Source organism: Trichosurus vulpecula, chromosome 7, assembly GCF_011100635.1.
Source record: "Trichosurus vulpecula isolate mTriVul1 chromosome 7, mTriVul1.pri, whole genome shotgun sequence".
Taxonomy (NCBI): domain Eukaryota; kingdom Metazoa; phylum Chordata; class Mammalia; order Diprotodontia; family Phalangeridae; genus Trichosurus; species Trichosurus vulpecula.
In genome coordinates this window covers 264,447,579-264,467,854 of record NC_050579.1, presented here as the reverse complement: position 1 = coordinate 264,467,854, position 20,276 = coordinate 264,447,579, and the positions used below count along the sequence as shown (strand labels likewise).

The window sequence follows — 20,276 nt, the reverse complement described above, 5'->3', positions numbered from 1 at the left end:
TCTATGGTTTCTTTCTTTCATTGGAAACATATCTTTATTCCCTTAAAGAGTGCTGTTAACTTAAACTGCGTTTTCTCAAATCTGCTATTTCATACTTTCAATCTAGTCATCTTTTTCTCTTCTTTATATCATCATTCCTCTTCTACCCAAGTTGATATGTTGATATATGTGTGTATGTAAGCATATATATGTGTGTGTGTGTGTGTGTGTGTGTCTGTGTGTGTGTGTCTGTGTGTGTGTGTGTGTTATTTCTTTTGCTGGTTTACCCAGGGTTTGATTAGAGTACATTCCCCAGTGACAATTACCCTCAGTGATACACCTTTGGGAGTAGGGGTTGTGGTGTTTTCAGTTGCATTTCAGTACTTCACCTTCATTGTTGTCTTTTTCTGTAAATTCTGCTTTCACCCTTTCTCCTTGTGTGCTTAAAATAGAAATTACTATTTTACTTTCTGGATTATTATCATTATCATTATTATTCCCTTCAGTTAACATTTTCTCTCCCTTAAAAATAATCTATATAGATGGAATATTATATGATCAATTACCTTTCCCATTTTAGTGATATTTATTTATCGTTTTTATTTTTCTTCCCTGTAGAAAATTTACTAATTGAGGGTTATGTTTTAGAAAAATATAATTTCTTGCAATTCTAGATACATTTGTTTACCTGGACATAGATCTTTTTCACACTTATTTATACTTAAGAATCCATGTGTGGCATTTTCTGTTCTATCTTTAGCTCCCTTGATTATCAGATTATCTCATTCCATCCTTTTCTATGGGGTTGGTGGTGGAGTATACAATATTGTTTTGGTATTTGAATATTTTTTCCTGTATATTTGTCCTATATAGGCATTCCAATATATTTGGAGCTCTTGCTCTTGATAATTTAAAGACTTCACTCTTTTTCAATAGAATTATTAAACTTAAACACTATTTATTTTGGAGTCTAATGAAAACAATTTTGTTTTTGTTTTTCAACATCTAATTTTAAATTCTTTTAATTGATCTTTGTTTGATTCTATATTTAGAAATTCCAATCCCTTTTAATAAATTATTTCCTATGATGTAGCATTCAGGTTTTTCATTTTGCCATATTTTTTTTCTAGGAGACATGATTTTATTTTGCCTCTCTGGACCCTAGGCTTTGAGATTAATGGCATTTACCTATAGAGATATCAGATAATCTTTTATCAACATGCTATACTTTATCAAAGTGCTATAAAGTCAAAAGAAAGAGACGTCTTATAGGAAGGTGAATTAGGAAAAGATTAATGCATATAATATTTGAGTTGAGACTTAAAATAAGAAAGAGGAAGATAGCAGGAATTATTCAAAATTCACTTACTGAATATATACTATGTGTGAGAAAATAGAAGAAAATGAAGACACAGAGAATAAATGAAATGATGAAAATTAAAATTGATAATTTTGATTACATTAAATTAAAACAGCTTTGCATGTTTTGGCATGAAGCCAATGCAACCAAGATGAGAAGGGAAGCCTGATAAAGGCCTCATTTCTAAAATTTTTAGAGAACTGAGTCAAGTTTGTAAGAACCCAAGTCATTCCCCAATTGATACATGATCAAAGGATATGAACAGGCAGTTTTCAGGTGAAGAAATTAAAACTATTTATAGGCATATGAAAAATTGCTCTAAATCACTATTGATTAGAGAAATACAAATCAATACAATTCTGACATTCTGATGAACAGGTTGTGGTATATGAATGTAATAGAACACAATTGTTCCATAGGAAATGATGAGCAGGTGCACTTCAGAAAAACCTACATTAACAGCAACAGTAACATTGTGCAATGACCAACTTTGATAAACCTAATTCTTCTCAGAAACACAAGGATCTAAGACAATTCCAAAGACTCATGAAGAAAAATGCTATCCACATCCAAAGAAATAAATATGGAATCTGAATGCAGATTGAAGTATATTATTTTCTCTTTATTGTTTGTTTGTTTCTTCTTTTTCATCATTTCCTCCTTTGATTCTAATTCTTCTTTACAATATGACAAATTCAGAAATATATATACATATATATAAATATATATTATCAATAATAATATATAATAATATTATTATATAATATATAATAAATTATATATATATAATTGTACAGGTATAGCCCATATCTGATTTTTGTGTCATCTTGGGAAGGGGTAGTAGGAGGAGGGATAGAAAATTTATAACTCAAAATCATATAAAAGTGAATGTTGAATAAAAAAATTTATAATTAAAAATAATACAATAAGAATGTGCAAAAGATGTAAGATGAATTCTTGGTCAGGTGGAAGGCAAGATTGAAAACTAGGTATTTTCTCTCATCATCATAACTTTTGAAACCTCTCTAGAACAGAAACTATGCACCAAAGATAAAGGAACTTCAACTGTCTTTATGGCCTAGACACCACGAATTCAAAATAAGGTTAACAATTCCACTAACTAATGCCTAAATTGTTGTAACTTAGCAACCCATCTTCCACCACTCACCAAGTTACTGGCAGTAAGTCTGTACTAGCCACCCAACTCATGGGTTTGCAGTAAAATTCCACCCCATACCCTGGCTCTTTCTCCCTTTTTCCCGTGCCATTGAGGTCCAAGCTCCAAATAGCAGAAGTTTGTTGAGGTTTCAAGAGACAGTAAGGCAAATGCATTTTGTGCTGTGACAGAGAGCTGAAGAACAGAAGAAAAGGGACAGGACATGGGTCTTAGCTTGCCATAGAGCTCAAACCCATACCCCAATCTATCCTCTCCCACTGCCAAGATATCCACACTCTAAATTACAAACATACACCAAGTCTGCATAAACACCAAGTATGGCAGCTCTGACGAAGTAGAAAATTGAGTGAATGGAAGAAGACATCACCTGTGGAATGGGAGGGAATGAGTGATTAGGTAGCACTCTACTAAACCTGAGGGAAAGAGCCAGGATCTAGGTGGGGCCAGTTCTTTACTCATGAAGGTCAGTTGGGGCAGAAACCCAAGCTGATGAACTACTAACCCAGTGTGAGAGAAGGCCAAGACACTCTGAGATTCAATCCCCAGGAAACTCATGGAGGGAGAAAGACAGACAGAGAAATAAATCAGAAATGGACAATATGAGAAAATAAGGAAGTATAAATGGCCTCATGGGCAAGAAAACTCAAAGACCTTGTGCAAATAAACCATCAGGGAAGACAATAGAAAACAATGTATGATCTAATAAATGAATGCAGCCATAATGCAAATACTATGAATCAAAAGGAAATGATTCAGCATTTGATAAAGTGAAACCACAAAACTCTGTTTCTGTTTAAATGAGAAATAAGAACTGTGGGAACAGAATTTACAAACCGCAGAACAGAAATAATTGGCAAAAGAGAAACATTTCAATCTATAACAGAAACTTTTCTTTCAAGGATAGGAAAGAGAAGACAAGTGATTTGAATGCAAATACACAGGAATGAAAGAATCTGGAAAATTCAATCAATAACCATGACATCGAAATAAAACAATCCCATCAAAACATTGATTTTGAAGACAGGATGAGTAGAGGCAGCCTAAGAATTATAGGGACCCCAGAAGAAAATGAGAAGTCAAAAAACCTGAACATACAAACAAAATAATACAAGAAAGCAGCCTGGAACTTCAGAACACAGGAAACAAAGTGTCAATTGAAAGTGCCCATAGATAACCTCCAGGAAAAATAGGAAATGGGGGCGGGGCTGGAAACTCCAGGAATAAGAGTGGTTAAATTTAACAATTCAGTTGGGAAACAAGTTCTGTAAGCAACTAGCAGAAAATCTTTCAAATACACAAGAAAGGCTTTTTTTTTATTTTTACTTTATGGAGGGGGGAAGGCAGAGCAATTGGGGATAAGTCACTTGCCCGAGGTCACACAGCTATTAAGTGTGTCAAGTATGTGAGGCCAGATTTGAATTCAGGTCCTCCTGACTTCGGGGCTGGTGTGCTGCTCTCTGTGCCATCTAGCTGCCCCTAAAGGAAAGGAAATTTGAGTAACAAACATCTATTCTGCATCTGTTAGAAAGAGGAATAAGAATGGAAAATGAATGGACTAAAGGAGACAACAATTCTCTGTTCCAAATACCAGTGCAGCTCAGGATGAAACCCAGAGTAATGTACCCTATAAACTCTATAAGTCTGAGCTTCACTATAAAAGAAAAAAATGGATTTTCAACAAAAAAGAAAATGCATTAAAAGTATTCTAATGAAAAACCACAGACCTGAAGAGATTATTTGCCTCTCAAATAGCACGTAACACAGAAAACAGATGTAGAGGAGGGGTGAACAAACGTAGCAGCCAAGCGTAGCAACTGCAACGGAGGGACAGCAGAGAAAAGGTAAGAGATTACTTTATAGCTTTACACAAAATAGACAGGGGTGAAAGTGGAAACAACTTTAGATCATGATGGATAGGCAGACCTGTGATATTGTGGACAGAACCTGGCAACACCCCTCCTGCAAGTGGGTTAATGTTTGTGTGGGACTAAAATATAAAACAGGAGGACATGTGGAAGGGAGTAGGAAAGGAGAAGGATAGAGGGGAATATGTCACATTCTCTGCTCAAGTTAAGGGCTAGCAATGCATTGAAGATGACTTCTATGATTTCTAAGGAATAAAGAAGCCTGCATAGGAGTAAGTGAGGAGGTGGGGGAAGGAAATGTGAAGGGGTTAAGGAAAGGGGAGATCTCATTCTGGTAATGAGAGTGGGATGCTATTGATGAATGCTCCCATGGTTGAAGAGATATGTTCTGTGAAGGGACATGAGGACTGTGTGTCCACCCAAAATACCCAAAACTGAGCTTACTATCTTTCTTCCCAAATTTTCCTCTTTTACTCCATAATACTATTGAGGACAACACCATCTTCCCTGTTAGCCAGTCTTTTAAGCCATATTATCCATTATTTCACTCTCTCACACATCCCATATATGAACTGTTGCCAAATCCTTTAATTTTTCTTTGAATATCTGTTGAATATTTCCCCTTCTCCCCTCTGAAAAGGTGCCACTGTGATGCAGGTATGGATCACATCATGCCTGTACTACTGGAGTGTACTACTGCTCAGTCTCTTTATCCCAAGTCTGTGCCTATACTAGTCTTTCAGCCACTCAGCTATCAAATTTATCTTCCTAAAGTACAGGTCTGATCATGTAATCCATATAGTCAATAAACTCCATTGCCTCCCTATCCCCCTCAGGATCAGATACAAATTCCTCTGATTGGCATTCAAAGTTCTTCAAAACCTAAGCCTTTCCTCTTTCCAGATTTTTAAAATCCTTTACTCCTATTCACTTACAAGTCACTCTAGGTATCTTATTATTCCTCACTCAAAAAATACATTTCCAGGTGGTGTTCCTTTTCCCTGGTTCTTCCCTGATCCTTGAATTCTCTCCCTTCTTAATTTTACCTCCTTGCTACTCTGTCCTCCCTCAGGACTCAGTGTAACAACAATGCTACTTGCCTTGCTACTGTGGCTGTGCAAGGCTGATAACACCAGCACACAGAAGGGCTGCTAGCACAGGTTCTTTGATCTGCTTTTCTAAGGAAAACAACTTTAAGGGGTTAACAATCTCACTTTAATTAGGCATACATATATTATTCACTTAGTTCAGAGGAAAAAGTTGGGACCCTGAATTTCAAAGCAAATTCAAACAGAGATTACCAACAGAGAAAATATAAACAGATCAATAGACAGGCTTTTGTCTGACTATATCAATACATAAACAGTTAACAGAGAGAGAAAATATAACATCTGAGCTTTTCAAAGCTGTGGGCCTCCTTAACAATGGCTACCCAGAGTCTCATCGAGTCAAATCACAAAACACTCTTTCAGTGAGTGAGAGCCCCTAAAACAAAATGCCAACCTTAGATCACACATACACTTCTCAGGGTGAGAGGTCATCACAACCATGGGACTCAAACCTATGTGATCTAGACCTTCCTGTGACTTAAGCAGGTCATCAAAGACTCCAAATTCAAAGACCCTTGGTTAAAACAAAGGCAAGACTCAATCAAAGGCACTTGATTACCTCAGTACTGAGAATCATTCCAGAACAAAAGACAGCAATAAGTCCCACTTTGCTTGCCATTACATTTGAAAGTCAAGACTCATAACAGGTACTTGAGTGCCTTACTGCTGAGAAGCACTCAAACAAAAAACAGTGAAGAGTCCCACACCGCTTGGCATTATACTTACCTGCAATCCCATGCTCTCTGCAAGAGACCATTCCAAGTCTGCTCTGCTGCTAATATCTTCCTTTTGCCATTGCCCCTATTTACATTGAATATTTATTTTATATAATTCAATAGCTGTTTAAATGTTGTCTCTGCTTAAGGTAACGAATGATATTTTTGTCTTTGTATCCTTTGCACTTACCTCAGTGCCTGGCATTTACTAAGAAATTCTAAGCCTTATTATTAGTGATATCCATGAGAGCAAGGAAACAAACCCAGTACTGATGACATTAATCCCAATGTTCTTAATACAATGTTCATGTAGCCTCCATGGAAGTGACATTATACATTTCATCCAAATCTTTCATATTACAAAGAAGCATAATGTGGTCAGTAATGGTATTATGACTTACCCAAGATAAAACAATTATCTAATATGACGATATGGAAAAGAGCCTGAGTCTTCCTCCTGATCTTTCTAAAACTGAAGGATGCAAGGGAAAGAAATTTCCTTTCAAATTTGATAATAAGATGCTAAATCTTTGTGGGGTATTTTTGAGATTCCTGATTGTTGAATTATACATTTTTCCAGCAATGGGACATAGAAATTCATAGAGTTGTAGAGGGAAAATTAAATTCATGGGTTGACCAATCTATCCATAAAATCCTTATGAGGTCTTTGTGCCTTTCCAGGCATACAATGAAACTTTGGGATACGACTCTCACTGCCGATAAGCAATAAGGGACAGAGGGCAGGGTAACATCCACCAAAAAAGCTGGCAATGGTTTCCAACTCAACATCTTTTTCAAATTTAAAAGTTTCATATAAAGTGATACAGTTGTTGAGCCAGTAGAATAAAACAAAACAGGTTACAAGCAAGAGGATGGTCTGTGTGGCCTTGACCTCTGGGAAGGATCTAGGGGAATGACTATTGCTATAAATATGCTTCACTTGCTTGCTATGTCTATAGAGGAGAAGCACCATGTGGGTACTGGACAAGCACATAAGGAAGTGAAAGATAAGGTCATGAAGAGTCATACCAAACATAAATGCAGCAGTAAGTTCATTGTCATCTCCTACTGATCTTACTACGAAAATATGTGAGGCATAACGATAGGTAGAAATTGTGTCATTTTTGGTTGCTTCAGTGAGTTCAATGACCCTAATGTAGATCAATGCGTTGGTGACCCAGAAAAAGAGGAAATAATGTGAAATGTATTTAGGGGCTCTGACTTTGATGCTTACCCACACAGAGCTGTGGGGACTGATGATGAGGGCCTGGAACATACTCAGAAGACTTGTTGTGCAGACAGAAAGTCCCCGGGAAATTCTGTAAATGTACATGAGTGCCTTACACCATAAATCATCTAAAATATGTCTCATCCCAAAACAAAACAGGATTTCTGGGATGCCCCTGGTAAAAAGTGTTACCATATTGGCCAAAGTCAAATGAGCAAGAATCAAATCCATGGACTTCTTCTGTTGAGGCTTTTTGAAGGAGATACAAATATAGAGCATGAGCAGCAGTGAATTGCCTACAAGACCAATGGCACATTGAAAGAAGAATGCCACACCAAAGATCAACTCACTAATAACCATTTGTCTTCAGAGATTCAGTAGATGTGATGGAACAATTAATGGAAGAGCCTAAAAAAAGGAAGCAGTAGATAATCTGAACACTAAAGTGATGGAGTTGCATGATGTCCACAAACATTACAATAATGTCCTATTTCTTCCACCTGGTGATACATTGAGAATCAATGGTATCCTATGTCAAAAGTCATATGCTCATATATCTAGAACTGGACATTTCCAAAGTGATAATGCACTCTAATCCTACCACTTTGTAGTTGAGGAATCTAAGGTATGGGGCAGTGAAGTGAAACGACAACTCTCACCAGAAGAGCAGTAAAATGGTTTTTACAATACACTGTTCTACTTTTCTTATATTTCCAGGAAAGTACATTCCATACCCATTGGACTTCCTGGATTCATCAAATAAGAGCTGAATACTTACTTTAGAGTTGATATGAGATGAAAGATTTTCTTGATGAAAACACATATAAAAGGCCACTGCAGTAAGAGCTTTCAAATTTCACAACACATGGAGCTCACCACAGAAAAAATGTTATTGGGTTTTCCTCTCTAAAAGACTTTCCCTTTGCTCATGATTGTTTCTCTATTTCTCTACCGGAGGCTCTCCTCATCTTGAATAGTCTATCCTTTTGGTCTTCACAGTGGTCAGATAATTAATTGCTATGTGTGGAATGCTGTAATCTGGATTTTTGTTTTCACCATACTCTCCTGAAATCATTTAATGTCAGTAACTTGTTTGAAGTGGTATTCACTGTATCTGTATCATTCTATTTTTCTCCTGAAGAAGTTGAGCAAGGAAGTTATAGTGGCACTGAATCAAATACGAGGGTTTATCAGATTTGACAGAACAAGATAGATTTTATTTATTGTAATCCATTTTATTTCACTTAAATTATATGTATAGAGTGACTGTGCTATTCTAAATCATTTCCTGACTGTTTTGCAAAAGTTCAGTACCAAAGAATTGTCCTGATTTGTATTATCCTATTAATCTACAAAAAGTTTCTCCCTATATTGGTATTTTGCATACAACTCACATTTGTATTTGATTTTCATGCTAACAGTTAACACTTGAAAAAAAGTTCTGTAATGATGCTAATTCCTTGCAGATTTCTCAAATTCTTGATTATGTCGAGTGGTCATTGGAAAAATAGAACATGTGAAATCACCTTGTTAACTTTTGTTACTGTGTCAATAAACCTTTTCGAATGCCTACTGTGTGATGATGCACTAAGTTTTGGGGACAAAAAAGTCAAAGACTTGTCCTTGCTCTCAAGAACTTTAGAATCTAATTGGAAACAATATGTTAAAAACAATGTGCAAGCAAGCCATATGTCGGATAATGCCCAGAGTTGGAAATTTCAATGTGTTATTCAAGAAAAACCAAGAGGGCCAATGTCACTGGACTAGAGAGTGCCTGGGGAAGTTAAGTATAAGTTTTAAGAATCTTGGAGAGGAGAAATGAGATAAATTATAAAGAGCACTAAATGTCCTTGTGATGGAAAGCCAGTAGGTTTTATGGAGCAGGGGAGGGGAAGATGACATGGTCAGATCTGTACTTTGAAAGTTTATTTTGACAATTAAGTAGAGCATGGGCTGAAACTGAGAGGCTATTGAAATAGTGAAGTCATGAGATGATGAAAGCCCACCCCCAAAAGTTGGCAATGACAGAAAAGAGCAGATATGTATGCAACTGAAGTCATGAAGGTAAAATCTAAAGGATTTCACCACAGATTACACACGGGATGTAAGACCAAGGAAGTGAGTGTGACACATAAGTGACCATCCTGGGTGCCTAGAAGAATGGTGTTAGCTCCAAAAGTAAGTGAGAAATTACAAAGAGGGGTGAGTCTTGTGTAAAAGTAATAATTTCAGCTTTGGAAATCTTGAGTTTAATGTCTATAGAAGAACCAGTTTCAGATCATTAATAAGCAATTAGAGATAGAGGACTGCAGATCAGGAGAGAAGATAGGGTTGGATAAGTAGATGTGAGAAACATTAGCTTACAGATGCTAATTGACTCACTGTTGTCTGAAGAGATAATCAATTGAAACAATATAGAGGGAACAGAGAATATGGTTCAGAAACAGAGCCCTATGGACTGTCCAAGGTGAGGGGGCATGACTTGGATGAAGACCTAAGAAAAAAGACCAAGAAGGGTGATTACATAGTTCAAAAGAGAACCAGCTTCCTGAAAACTTAGAGAAGAGAATGTATCAAGAAAATGATCAACATTGTCAATGGCCGCAGAGAGGTCAAGAAAGAAGGATTGAGAAAAAAACCATTCATTTTGGCAATTAAGAAATTGTTAATTACTTTGAGAAGAGCACATTTCATTGGATGATGAAGTAAGAAGTCAGATTGTAGTGATGTAAAAAGAGATTTTAAAAAAAAGGGGGGAAAAAGACACATTTAGAAAAAAAGGGAATGTTAGAGAGCCTTTTGATGCACTGAGTAAGGGATTTTTTAGCATTTGGAAGACACAGATATGTTTTTAGGCATTAAAGAAATAGCCAGTGGATAGGGAGAGACACAAGTGAGAAACTATAATGATTGGGGGAAATCTGCTAGAGAAGATATGATGGGAAAGGGCCATCTCATTAAGTGAAATTAAGATGAAAAAGTGGCAGAAAGCATATGAATGATATGAAATTAGGATGAGAGAATGAAGTAATGCCTTCAAATTTTTCAATAAAATATGAAAAAAATGTCTCTGCTGTGAGGAGAAGGAATGGGACACCAGAAGGAGATCCAAAAGGACAAAAAGGTTTAGAAGAGCTGCTATGGTGAGTTAGATAGTGAATTAATCAGGGAGGAATAAAGGATTGCCATTCAGCAATGAAGGCCTAGTTGAGTTTATTGACCAAATTTATAATGGGTCCAATCAATACAATTTCCCCATTTTTTTGTTTGGTTTTCACAGCTTTCTTCAGGAGCGTGTTTGTAGGAAGGAAGGCAGCAGATTTGGGGAGCAATGCACTATAAAGGCTTGGGACAGCAATATCAGAGATAAGCAAAGGTGCAAGGGACTCGAGAGAAAAGCACGGCATAGAATTAAGTTGGTTCCTCATGGAGTTAGTGTGGTAAAGGGAGGATAGTGTAACTAGAGAAGGGATGATTCTCTCAGAAAGAATAGAGGGGTCACGGGCCTGGTGGTCATGGTATGGATGAGGAACTACATCTTTCCCACAAAGTACATTATAATAAGGATGGGTGTAAACTGCCAATTTCATGAATAAGGTAACCCCTTCTACACTTGTAAATCAGAATATATAAGGCATTGAAAGGAGTTGCTTAGTCAGTTTGCATGTTGAGTCATTTAAGGTTACATAGCAAGTATGTCACAGTAGCAAGACTTGTTCCCAAATCTTTATGGCTCCAAATCAAACTCCCTATACGCCAAGCTGAAAACAAAACTATTTCAAACCATGGGACAAATATTAGCCTATTTAACACAAAGTAACTTGTTTTTTGAAAATATACTGATGGACAAAGCATCTCCTGTGAGTGGAGAGGATGGAAGAAAGGGAACAAGAAGAAGGAAAAAATAAAAGGAGAGGATCACAATTCATGAATGAAAGGAGAGGAGAGAATGATAGAGGACTGCCATGTAGAAGCATTAACAATGGCAAGAGGGGAAAGGAATGAAGAAAATATAAGATGCATTGGTCAAGAAGGAAAGAAAGGAAGGGGAGTAATAATGGAAAAAACCATAAGTAAAAGCAGCAGTAGGATGAATGGAGGAGAGAAATGCTAAAACATGACTTCTTAATGATTCAAGTTATTTTTGTTTGATGAGTTATGTAAGGCTTCCTTAGATTAGTACAGCAATATCAGTAACATAGTGAAAATCTATTAATAAATTTAATTAATTGGCTAAAGCATTTGCTCCTCTAAGAATACTATTGATGAAGAATAAAGAATGACAAGAAAAAGGAAAAGGAAAAACAAAAAAGGGTAATAATGGGGTACAGGGAGTGATAAAACAATAATGAACAAGGAAAATATACACAACCTGTATTAGGTTTCTGTAGAAAGAAAAAAAAATATATGAACTATTACCTTTCAGGGAAGAAATGGACAATATTGGGTGGAGGTGGGGGAATTCCATCAAAAGCAACATTTTTGACAGTTATAAAATTCCCCAAGAGATGCTGTACAAGTTAATTTGAGACTCACAACTTCGTTTTCAAGCAATCATTAAAGCAGCATAAAAAGTGATGGGTAAATTGGAAAAGGAAAATAATGAAAAATCAAAGCACACTGTATTTCTGGTTCATACACAATTCTCCTTGTGTGAAGCATGAAGAAATGGAAGAAGACATTTCTAAAATATGTTGGATGTTATAAACTGTCTAGTTAGCTTTAAAAAAATCTAAACTTCTTAGAAATAAGAGTTTGAATAAGAGAACTATACTAAGAGTAAAGGAACTTGGATTCTTTTCATAACTCTTGAAAACTGTCTCTGTAATCCTGAGCTAGTCATTTGCCTGCCCTTTCTGGGTCTGATTTCCTGACCTCTTAAATGGAAAAAAAAACAGTTTTCATTTGATTTTCTCTTTATACATGCTGCCTAAGGAGAAAGCAAAGTTTGACCCATGCTAAAAAAAAGGAACTCACAGTTTTTCACATTGTAAATAAAACCTTTTTTTCCTTTAGGAAGGGTCTTGGGAGGTATGTCAAATGGAAAAGAACTCACATGCAGAGTTGAGAAACTCACAATTAAAAACTAGAAATGACCAATGTGATTATCCCATATACTGCCAGCACTGTTTTTTAGGGAAGGGGGGCAGTGGAAAGGGGGTTATCAAACAATCAGTCCATTAACCTAACGATGAGAAAAGAAAAATAATTATTAAAGGGGAAATAAATATAAGAAAGGAGAAACAAGTTAGATGAGAAAGTGGTCAGAGTGGTGGCAATATTTGGTGGATTTATGACTTGGAGGAGTGGGGACATCAGGGAAGTGAGAGAAAAAGACAGAGTGGAGTCAAAGAAACTGAAAGAAAAATGTAAAAAAAAAGGAAAGAAAAAAAAGAAATAAAATACTCCATGATAAATAATTAAAGGGGTAGAGACAGTTAAAAGGGGAAAATTTTTAAAATGTCTCTTTTATTTCCTGAATGAGAAAGAGACAGAAAAAATGTTGAAAAAAGAAAATAAATAGGGTATAGCCAAATATATGTAGAAGAATAAAAAAGAAAAAACAAAGTAGCAAATGAGGAGAAACAAAGAGAAAACATATAGAATGTGAGAGAACATGCAGAGAAACATACATATATCCACATGTACCTATGTATATATTATATAGAAACAAAAGATACATATATCAAGAAACATAAATGGAGTTTATATGATATATTCCCATTGTTAATAGTCACTCCCACATATATGTTATGTTGAGAAAATATGAAGAAAGACAAAAAAGCACAACAAAATAAAAGAACATATATATTATACACAGACATGTAGGGGTAGCAATAAAATATGAGGAGACCAAAAAAGAGCTTCTTACAGATATCTTGCCTAACCTTTCCTTATCTCAAAACCTGAGGAATCAAGAGCCACTTACTGAATCCTTGTGGTCTCCTTGCTATAGTGGTGAAGACTGACATCCAATAGGCTTAAAGGAACTCCTAGGATTCAGGTCACATGAACTTGGGTCCTGTCTTATTGAGGTACCTGAAAGCCTGGATCTGGAGAACAATAACTGGGCCCAAATTATATAGAAGCAAACTACATGAACTCATCCCTCAACAGGGCTGTGATTATCATGTCACCTGCTAGGGCTTTGACACCATCTGCAGGGGGATTCTCCAGTCTATTCCCAATAATAAGCATCACGTAATATGTGCAAATCATGTACACCATCAACTCACTGAAATTGCTTATTTCAAATGAAAAGTTGCTCTCTGGGAGATAAGTCATTTGAAGCTTAATTACTATAAATGAGGAGTTTGGTTTTACCTAGGGAAAATTGAGTCCGTAGTAATTAGGGCACACAATCAACTGTCACCTTAGTTACTCTTAAGGAATAGTGAGCAGAACAAAAATGAAAATTGTATATCTAATTGGAATGACTCAAGAAATCTATTCTCTTAGTCTGGTCTTTCTCCTGACCATATGTCCGCTATCATCCCTATGATCCCAAAAAAGTGAAACTGAAAGATACATCAAAGCTGTTTAAGTCAAACTACTTCATTTGAGTGGTGAAGAAATTGAAGATAATGAGGTTAAGTGGGCACACTGGTAAGAAGCATCAGAGACAGGATTTGAACCTAAGTCCATTTACTCTTGAACCACTTGTGGAGTGAATATCAATAGTTTGTTTTGGTCTGTGCCTGGCCAACCCACTGTGTTCCCACAAACTATTGCTTGCCTTTTCATGCTTCTCCTGATTGTTTTGTTTGAAAGTCAAATTTTCTATTCAGCTCTGGTCTTTTCACTGAGAAAGCTCGAAAGTCCTCTATTTTATTGAAAATCCATATTTTGCCATGGAGCATGATGCTCAGTTTTGCTGGGCAGGTGATTCTTGATTTTAATCCTAGCTCCACTGACCTCCAGAATGTCGTTTTCCAAGCCCTTCGATCTCTTAATATAGAAGCTGCCAGATCTTGGGTTATTCTGATTGGGTTTCCACAATACTCAAATTGTTTCTTTCTGACTGCTTTCAGTAATTTCTCCTTGATCTGGGAGCTCTGGAATTTGGTGACAATATTCCTAGGAGATTTCTTTTTGGGATCTATTTGAGGTAGCAATCGGTGGACTCTTTCAATTTCTATTTTGCCCTCTGGCTCTAGAATATCAGGGCAGTTCTCCTTGATAATTTCTTGAAAGATGATATCTAGGCTCTTTTTTTGATCATGGCTTTCAGGTAGTCCAATAATTTTTAAATTATCTCTCCTGGGTCTATTTTCTAGGTCAGTGGTTTTTCCAATGAGATATTTCACATTGTCTTCCATTTTTTCATTCCTTTGGTTCTGGTTTATAATATCTTGATTTCTCATCAAGTCACTAGCTTTCACTTGCTCCAATCTAATTTTTAAGGTAGTATTTTCTTCAGTAGTTTTTTGGACCTCTTTTTCCATTTGACTAATTCTGCCTTTCATGGCATTCTTCTCCTCATTGGCATTTTGGAGCTCTTTTGCCATTTCAGTTAGTCTATTTTTTAAGGTGTTGTTTTCTTCAGTACTTTTTTGGGTCTCCTTTTAGCAAGTTATTGACTTGTTTTTCATGGTTTTCTCACGTCTTTCTCATTTCTCTTCCAAATTTTTCCTCTACTTGTCTAGTTTGCTTTTCCAACTCCTTTTTGAGCTCTTCCATGGCCTGATACCAGTTCATGTTTTTCTTGGAGGCTTCTGGTGTAGGCTCTTTGACTTTGTTGACATCTTCTGGCTGTATGTTTTGGTCTTCTTTGTCACCAAAGAAAGATTCCAAAGTCTGAGACTGAATCTGGGTGCGTTTTCGCTGCCTGGCCATATTCCCAACCGACTAACTTGACCCCTGAGTTTTTCAGCAGAGTATGACTGCTTGTAGACTAAAGAGTTCTATGTTCAAAGCTTGGGGGGATGCGCCAGCTCTGCCACATCAGCACTCCTCCTTCCCCAAGAACCCCCAACCCGGAATGGACTTAGATCTTCAGCAGGCTCTGCACTCCTGCTCTGATCTGCCACTTAATTCCTCCCACCAGGTGGGCCTGGGGCTGGAAGCAACTGCAGCTATAGTTCTGTAGCTGCTCCACCTCCGCTGCCCCCGGGGCGGTAGCCGAACTGGGAACTCCTTCCACTCCAGCAGCTTTTCCCACTAACCTTTTCTGTTGTCTTTCGTGTTTGTGGGTTGAGAAGTCAGGTAACTGCTGCAGCTCACTGATTGAGGGCACTAGGGCTCCACCCGGCTCCTGTTCTGGTTGGTCTGCGCCGCCCACGCTGGGCTCTGCTCTGCTCCTCTCCCAGCTCCATGTGGGTTAGACCTCACCCAGAGACCATCCAGGCTGTCCTGGGCTGGAGCCCTGCTTCCCTCTGCTGTTTTGTGGGTTCTGCAGTTCTAGAATTGGTTCAGAGCCATTTTTTATAGGTTTTTGGAGGGACTCAGCAGGGAGCTCATGCTAGTCCCTGCTTTCCAGCCGCCATCTTTGCTCTGCCCGAAATCCTGGAAAGACTTAACATGGACTGATGCTGAGTGAATTGAACAGAACCAGGAGCACAGTGTACACAGTAACAGCAACATTGTATGATGACCAATTTTAATAAACTTACCTCTTCTCATCAATGCAAGGATCTAAGACAATTCTAAAAGACTCAGGATGGAAAATGCAATCCACATACAGAGAAAGAAACATGGAGTCTGAATGCAGATCAAAGTATACCATTTTCTCTTGTTGTTTGTTTCTTCTTTCTCAAGTTTTTCCCCCTTTGGTTCTAATTCTTCTTCATAATATGACTAATGTGGAAACATGTTTATTAGGATTGTACATGTATAGCCTATATCATCTTGGGGAAGGGGAGCACAAGGAGGGGGAGATATTTAGAACTTAAAATCTTAGGGAAGTGATTGTTGAAAACAAAAAACAAATAAATAAATAATTTTTTTAAAAAAATTATAAAATAAGAACTTGGAAAATATAGTTAAGATTACTTCTTGGTCAGGTGATCAACAAGATAGAGAACTCATCATTTTCTCTCATCTTCATATCCCCTTAAACCTCTCTAGAACAGAAATTATGCACCAAAGATAAAGGAACTTTAACTTTCTTTATGGTCTAAGACACCAGGAACTCAAAAGAAGGTTAAAACTTCACTAATGAATGCCTAATTTATTCTAAGTCAGCTCCCCAAACTCCACCACTCACCAGATTACTGACAGAAAGCCTGTACTAGACACTCACCCTATGGATTTGAAATAAATTGCAACCCCATACTTCGACTCCTTCTCCCTCTTTCCAGTGCCCTTGAGGTCCAAGTTCCAAAGAGCTGAAATCTGAGGTTTCAATAGTCAGGGAAGCAGCTGCATTTTGTGCTGTGACAGAGAGCAGATAAACAGAAGGCAAAAAGCATGGTATGGGTCTTAGCTTTCAATAAAGCTCAAACCCATATCCCAATCTATCCCTTCCAACTGCCTCATCCGAATTCCAAATAGCAAACCTATTCCCAGGCTGGGAAACTACCAAGTGTGGAAGCACTTTGTAATGAGGAAGTAGAGAACTGAGTGAATGGGAGAAAACATCACCTATGGGATAGGAGGAAAGGAGTGATTATATAACATTTTACTAACCCTGAGGAAAAGAGCCCAGGATCTAGGTAGCACCAGTTCTTTACTAATGAAGGTCACCTGGAGCAGAGACCCAAGCTGATGGCCAACTAATTACACAATGTGGCAGAAGGCCAAACACTTAGAGATTCAATCCCCAGGAAATCATGGATGGAGATAGACCAAGAAAGAAATTAGAAATGGGCAATAGAAGAAAATAAGGAAGTATAAAAGGTTATGGGGGGGAAGAAAACTCAAAGAACTTGTGCAGAAGCAAATTGTTGTGTTTGTCCTTTGTTCTTGAAGAGAACCATGACATCAGGGAAATGATGACATGACTTGCACTTGACTTTGATTTGAGTGAGGGAGGGTTGTGCAAGGTCAGCAGCCTCACTTTCTCTTCCAGAGCCATCCAAGTCCAGTGGCCTGAAATTCACCAGGATGACTAGAGATGGCTCAGGATGCATTGGGAGCCCCTTACCCTTTTAGGATAAGGTCTTTTTAGGTGCTCACTGTGAGTGAGGTAATGCCCATTCAGTGAATACACCTCTTTAAAAAGTTAATCAAGGCATGGCCCCTTTAATCAAAACTCAAAAAAAAAATCAAACTGGGAGGGGAAGAACTTCAGGATTCCTGGCCAAAAGAGAAAGTTGCTATTTAGTATTTACAAGCACTCTCTGCAATGAGGGCAGGGACCTATTGTCCAATCTATGATCTCCAGAGTGAGGTGGGTTTAAGGCTTGCTTTTGGAGAAAGAAATCTAGCCAGTAAACCCAAAGTAAAGAAGTCAGCCTGCTGCAATTGAAATGTGCCCTCAGAAGCAGATAAACCACCAGGGAAGACCATAGAAAAAGGAAGTATGATCTAGTAAATGAACACAGCCATAGTACAAATACTATAAAATAAAAGAAAATGATTTAAGACTTGATGATAGACCACAAAACACTGTTTCTGAGGGGTTTAAATGAGAAATAAGAATTGTGAGAGCAGAATTTATAAAGTGCAGGATGGAAATGATTGGCAGAAGAGAAAAACTACAATCTATGATGGTGACTTTTGTTTCAAAGTTAGGAAAGAGCAGATAACTGATTGTGAATGCAAATACACAGATGTGAAAGAATCTGGAAGATTCAATCAAAAACCATGACATCAAAATAAAACAATAAGTGTATTCAATCAAAACATTGATTTTGGAGATAGGATGAGTAAAGTCAACCTAAGAACTATAGATATGCCAGAAGAAAACAAGTCAAAAAACATGAACACCACAAAGCAAGAAACAGTACAAGATAGCATCCTTGAACTTCTGAACACAGGAAAAAGGTGCCAACTGAAAGAATCCATAGATTAGCTTGATGAAACAAAGGAAAATAATTGTGGGGGTGGGGGTGGGAGGCTACAAACTCCAAGACTAAGAGTGTTTAAATTCAACAATTCAGTTGGGAAACAAGTTCTATAAACAACTAGCAGACTTTCAAATACACAAGGTAAAAAATTTGAGTAACAAAAATCTATTCTGCACTTTGCAGAAAGAGGAATAAGGAAGGAAAATGGATTGGATAGACTAAAGGATACAACAGAATACTGTGTTACAAAGACCAGTGGAGTTCAGGATGGAACCCAGAGTAAACTACTCTGCAAATCTCAGCCTCACTATAAATGGAAACAAAAATATGGAGGTTCAATAATAAAAAAAATGCCTTAAAAGTATTCTTTTTTGTTTAAATTTTTATTTTTATAATCAAAATCAAATATACATTTAACCCAAATTTGGTTGCAAGTTCCTTAGCTTTTGCCTTTTCCAGCTTGGCAATACGAGCCACCGATTTTGGACCCAGAACATTGCCACCCCGGTGACGACGCATCTCATCATATCTGTCATTGTAATTGGTTTTGATGATTTCTACCAGCTTAGCCAGGGCTCCCTTATCTTCAGGATTAACCTGTGTGAAGGCAAGGCTTATGCAGGTCTTTCTGTGAACTAAGTGACCCAGTCTGGCTTTACCTTTGATAATACAATAAGGAACCCCAATTTTTTGGCACAAGGCAGGTAGGAAGACCACTAGCTCAATGGGATGCATGTCATGTGCAATCACTACCAACTGTGCTTTCTTGTTTTCTACCAGGGTAGTAAGAGTGTTAACACCTGCTCTCAGGACAGGTGGTCTCTTAGTGGGGACATCTCCTTTGCCTGCAGCCTTTTGTTCAGCCTGAGCCAGAAGCCTTTGCTTCTTACCTTGCTTTGTCTTGGGTCTATACTTATGAGCCAGTTTCAGCAGTTCAGTAGCTGTCTTATGATCCAAAGCCTGGGTGAACTGGTTAATTGCTGGTGGAACTTTCAAACACTTATAAAGGATAGACCTTTGACGCTGCAGTCTGATGTACCGAGGCCATTTGACAAATCGAGTAATGTCCCTTTTGGGCTGGATGTCCTGACCAATGCCAAACTTCTTGGGCCACTTCTCAAACAAAGGATTGACTGCTTTCTTGGCCTCCTGCTTCTTTACTACAGCAGGGGCCGGAGCCACCTTCTTCCCCTTGGCCTCCTTCCCTTTTGGCATCTTGGCCGGCTGAACCCTTAAAAGTATTCCAATGAAAAATAGTGCATAACACAGAAAAAGACATACAGTAGGGGTGAACAGTTGCAGCAGATAAGCATAGCAACTGCAGGAGAAAGTCAACAGAAGAAAGTTAAGAGACCACTTTATAGCTTTATATAAAGAGATAGGGCTGAAAGTGGATATCTAGTTTAGATGGTGATACATAGGTAGGCCTGTGATATAGTGGATAGAACCTAACAATACCCCTCCTACTAGTGAATCAGTGTTTGTAGGACTATAATATAAAATGGGCATGTGGAAAGTAGAAGGGAAGGAGGATGATAAAGGGGAAGATGTAATGTGCCCTGCTCAAGTAAAGGGATAGCAATGAAGGGAAGATGATTTCTATGATTTCTCAAGAAGAAAGGAGACTGCCTAGGAGTAGGTGAGGAGGTAGGAGAAGGAATTGAAAAGGGGTTAAGGAAAGTGGAGGTCTTGTTCTGGTAATGGGAGGGGGATGCTATTGATGAATTCTTCTGTGGTTGAGAAGAGATGTTCTGCGAACAGAGATAGGGAATTTGTGCTGGACCTCTTGTCCATCTCCATCTGGTGATAAAATACTTGAGAACATATGAGAACAGTTTACCTGCCTGAGAGCATGAAGAATGGGATTAGAGACTCCTAATAAAAGGGTCATGG

General features: G+C 37.7%; 2 protein-coding genes across 2 annotated transcripts; both read right to left on the bottom strand.

Annotated features, from left to right (window-relative positions):
* Positions 1-6,831: 6,831 nt before the first annotated feature.
* Positions 6,832-7,794, bottom strand: LOC118858632 (olfactory receptor class A-like protein 1). The gene has a single exon (XM_036769217.1). It carries the CDS (start codon positions 7,792-7,794, stop codon positions 6,832-6,834), a length of 963 nt encoding a protein of 320 aa, XP_036625112.1.
* A 4,812-nt stretch (positions 7,795-12,606) lies between these two features.
* LOC118857958 (60S ribosomal protein L7a-like) lies at positions 12,607-19,607 on the bottom strand. Its single transcript, XM_036768413.1, has 2 exons — positions 18,802-19,607; positions 12,607-12,619 (listed from the first exon to the last, which is right to left on the bottom strand). The coding sequence occupies exons 1-2, from the start codon at positions 19,596-19,598 to the stop codon at positions 12,607-12,609; spliced, it is 810 nt and encodes a 269-aa protein (XP_036624308.1). The 5' UTR covers positions 19,599-19,607.
* Positions 19,608-20,276: the final 669 nt, after the last annotated feature.

Excerpts from the sequence above, each read along its gene's own strand:
- LOC118858632 (XM_036769217.1), bottom strand. The coding sequence starts at position 7,794 with ATGGTTATTAGTGAGTTGATCTTTGGTGTGGCATTCTTCTTTCAATGT.
- LOC118857958 (XM_036768413.1), bottom strand. The coding sequence starts at position 19,598 with ATGCCAAAAGGGAAGGAGGCCAAGGGGAAGAAGGTGGCTCCGGCCCCT.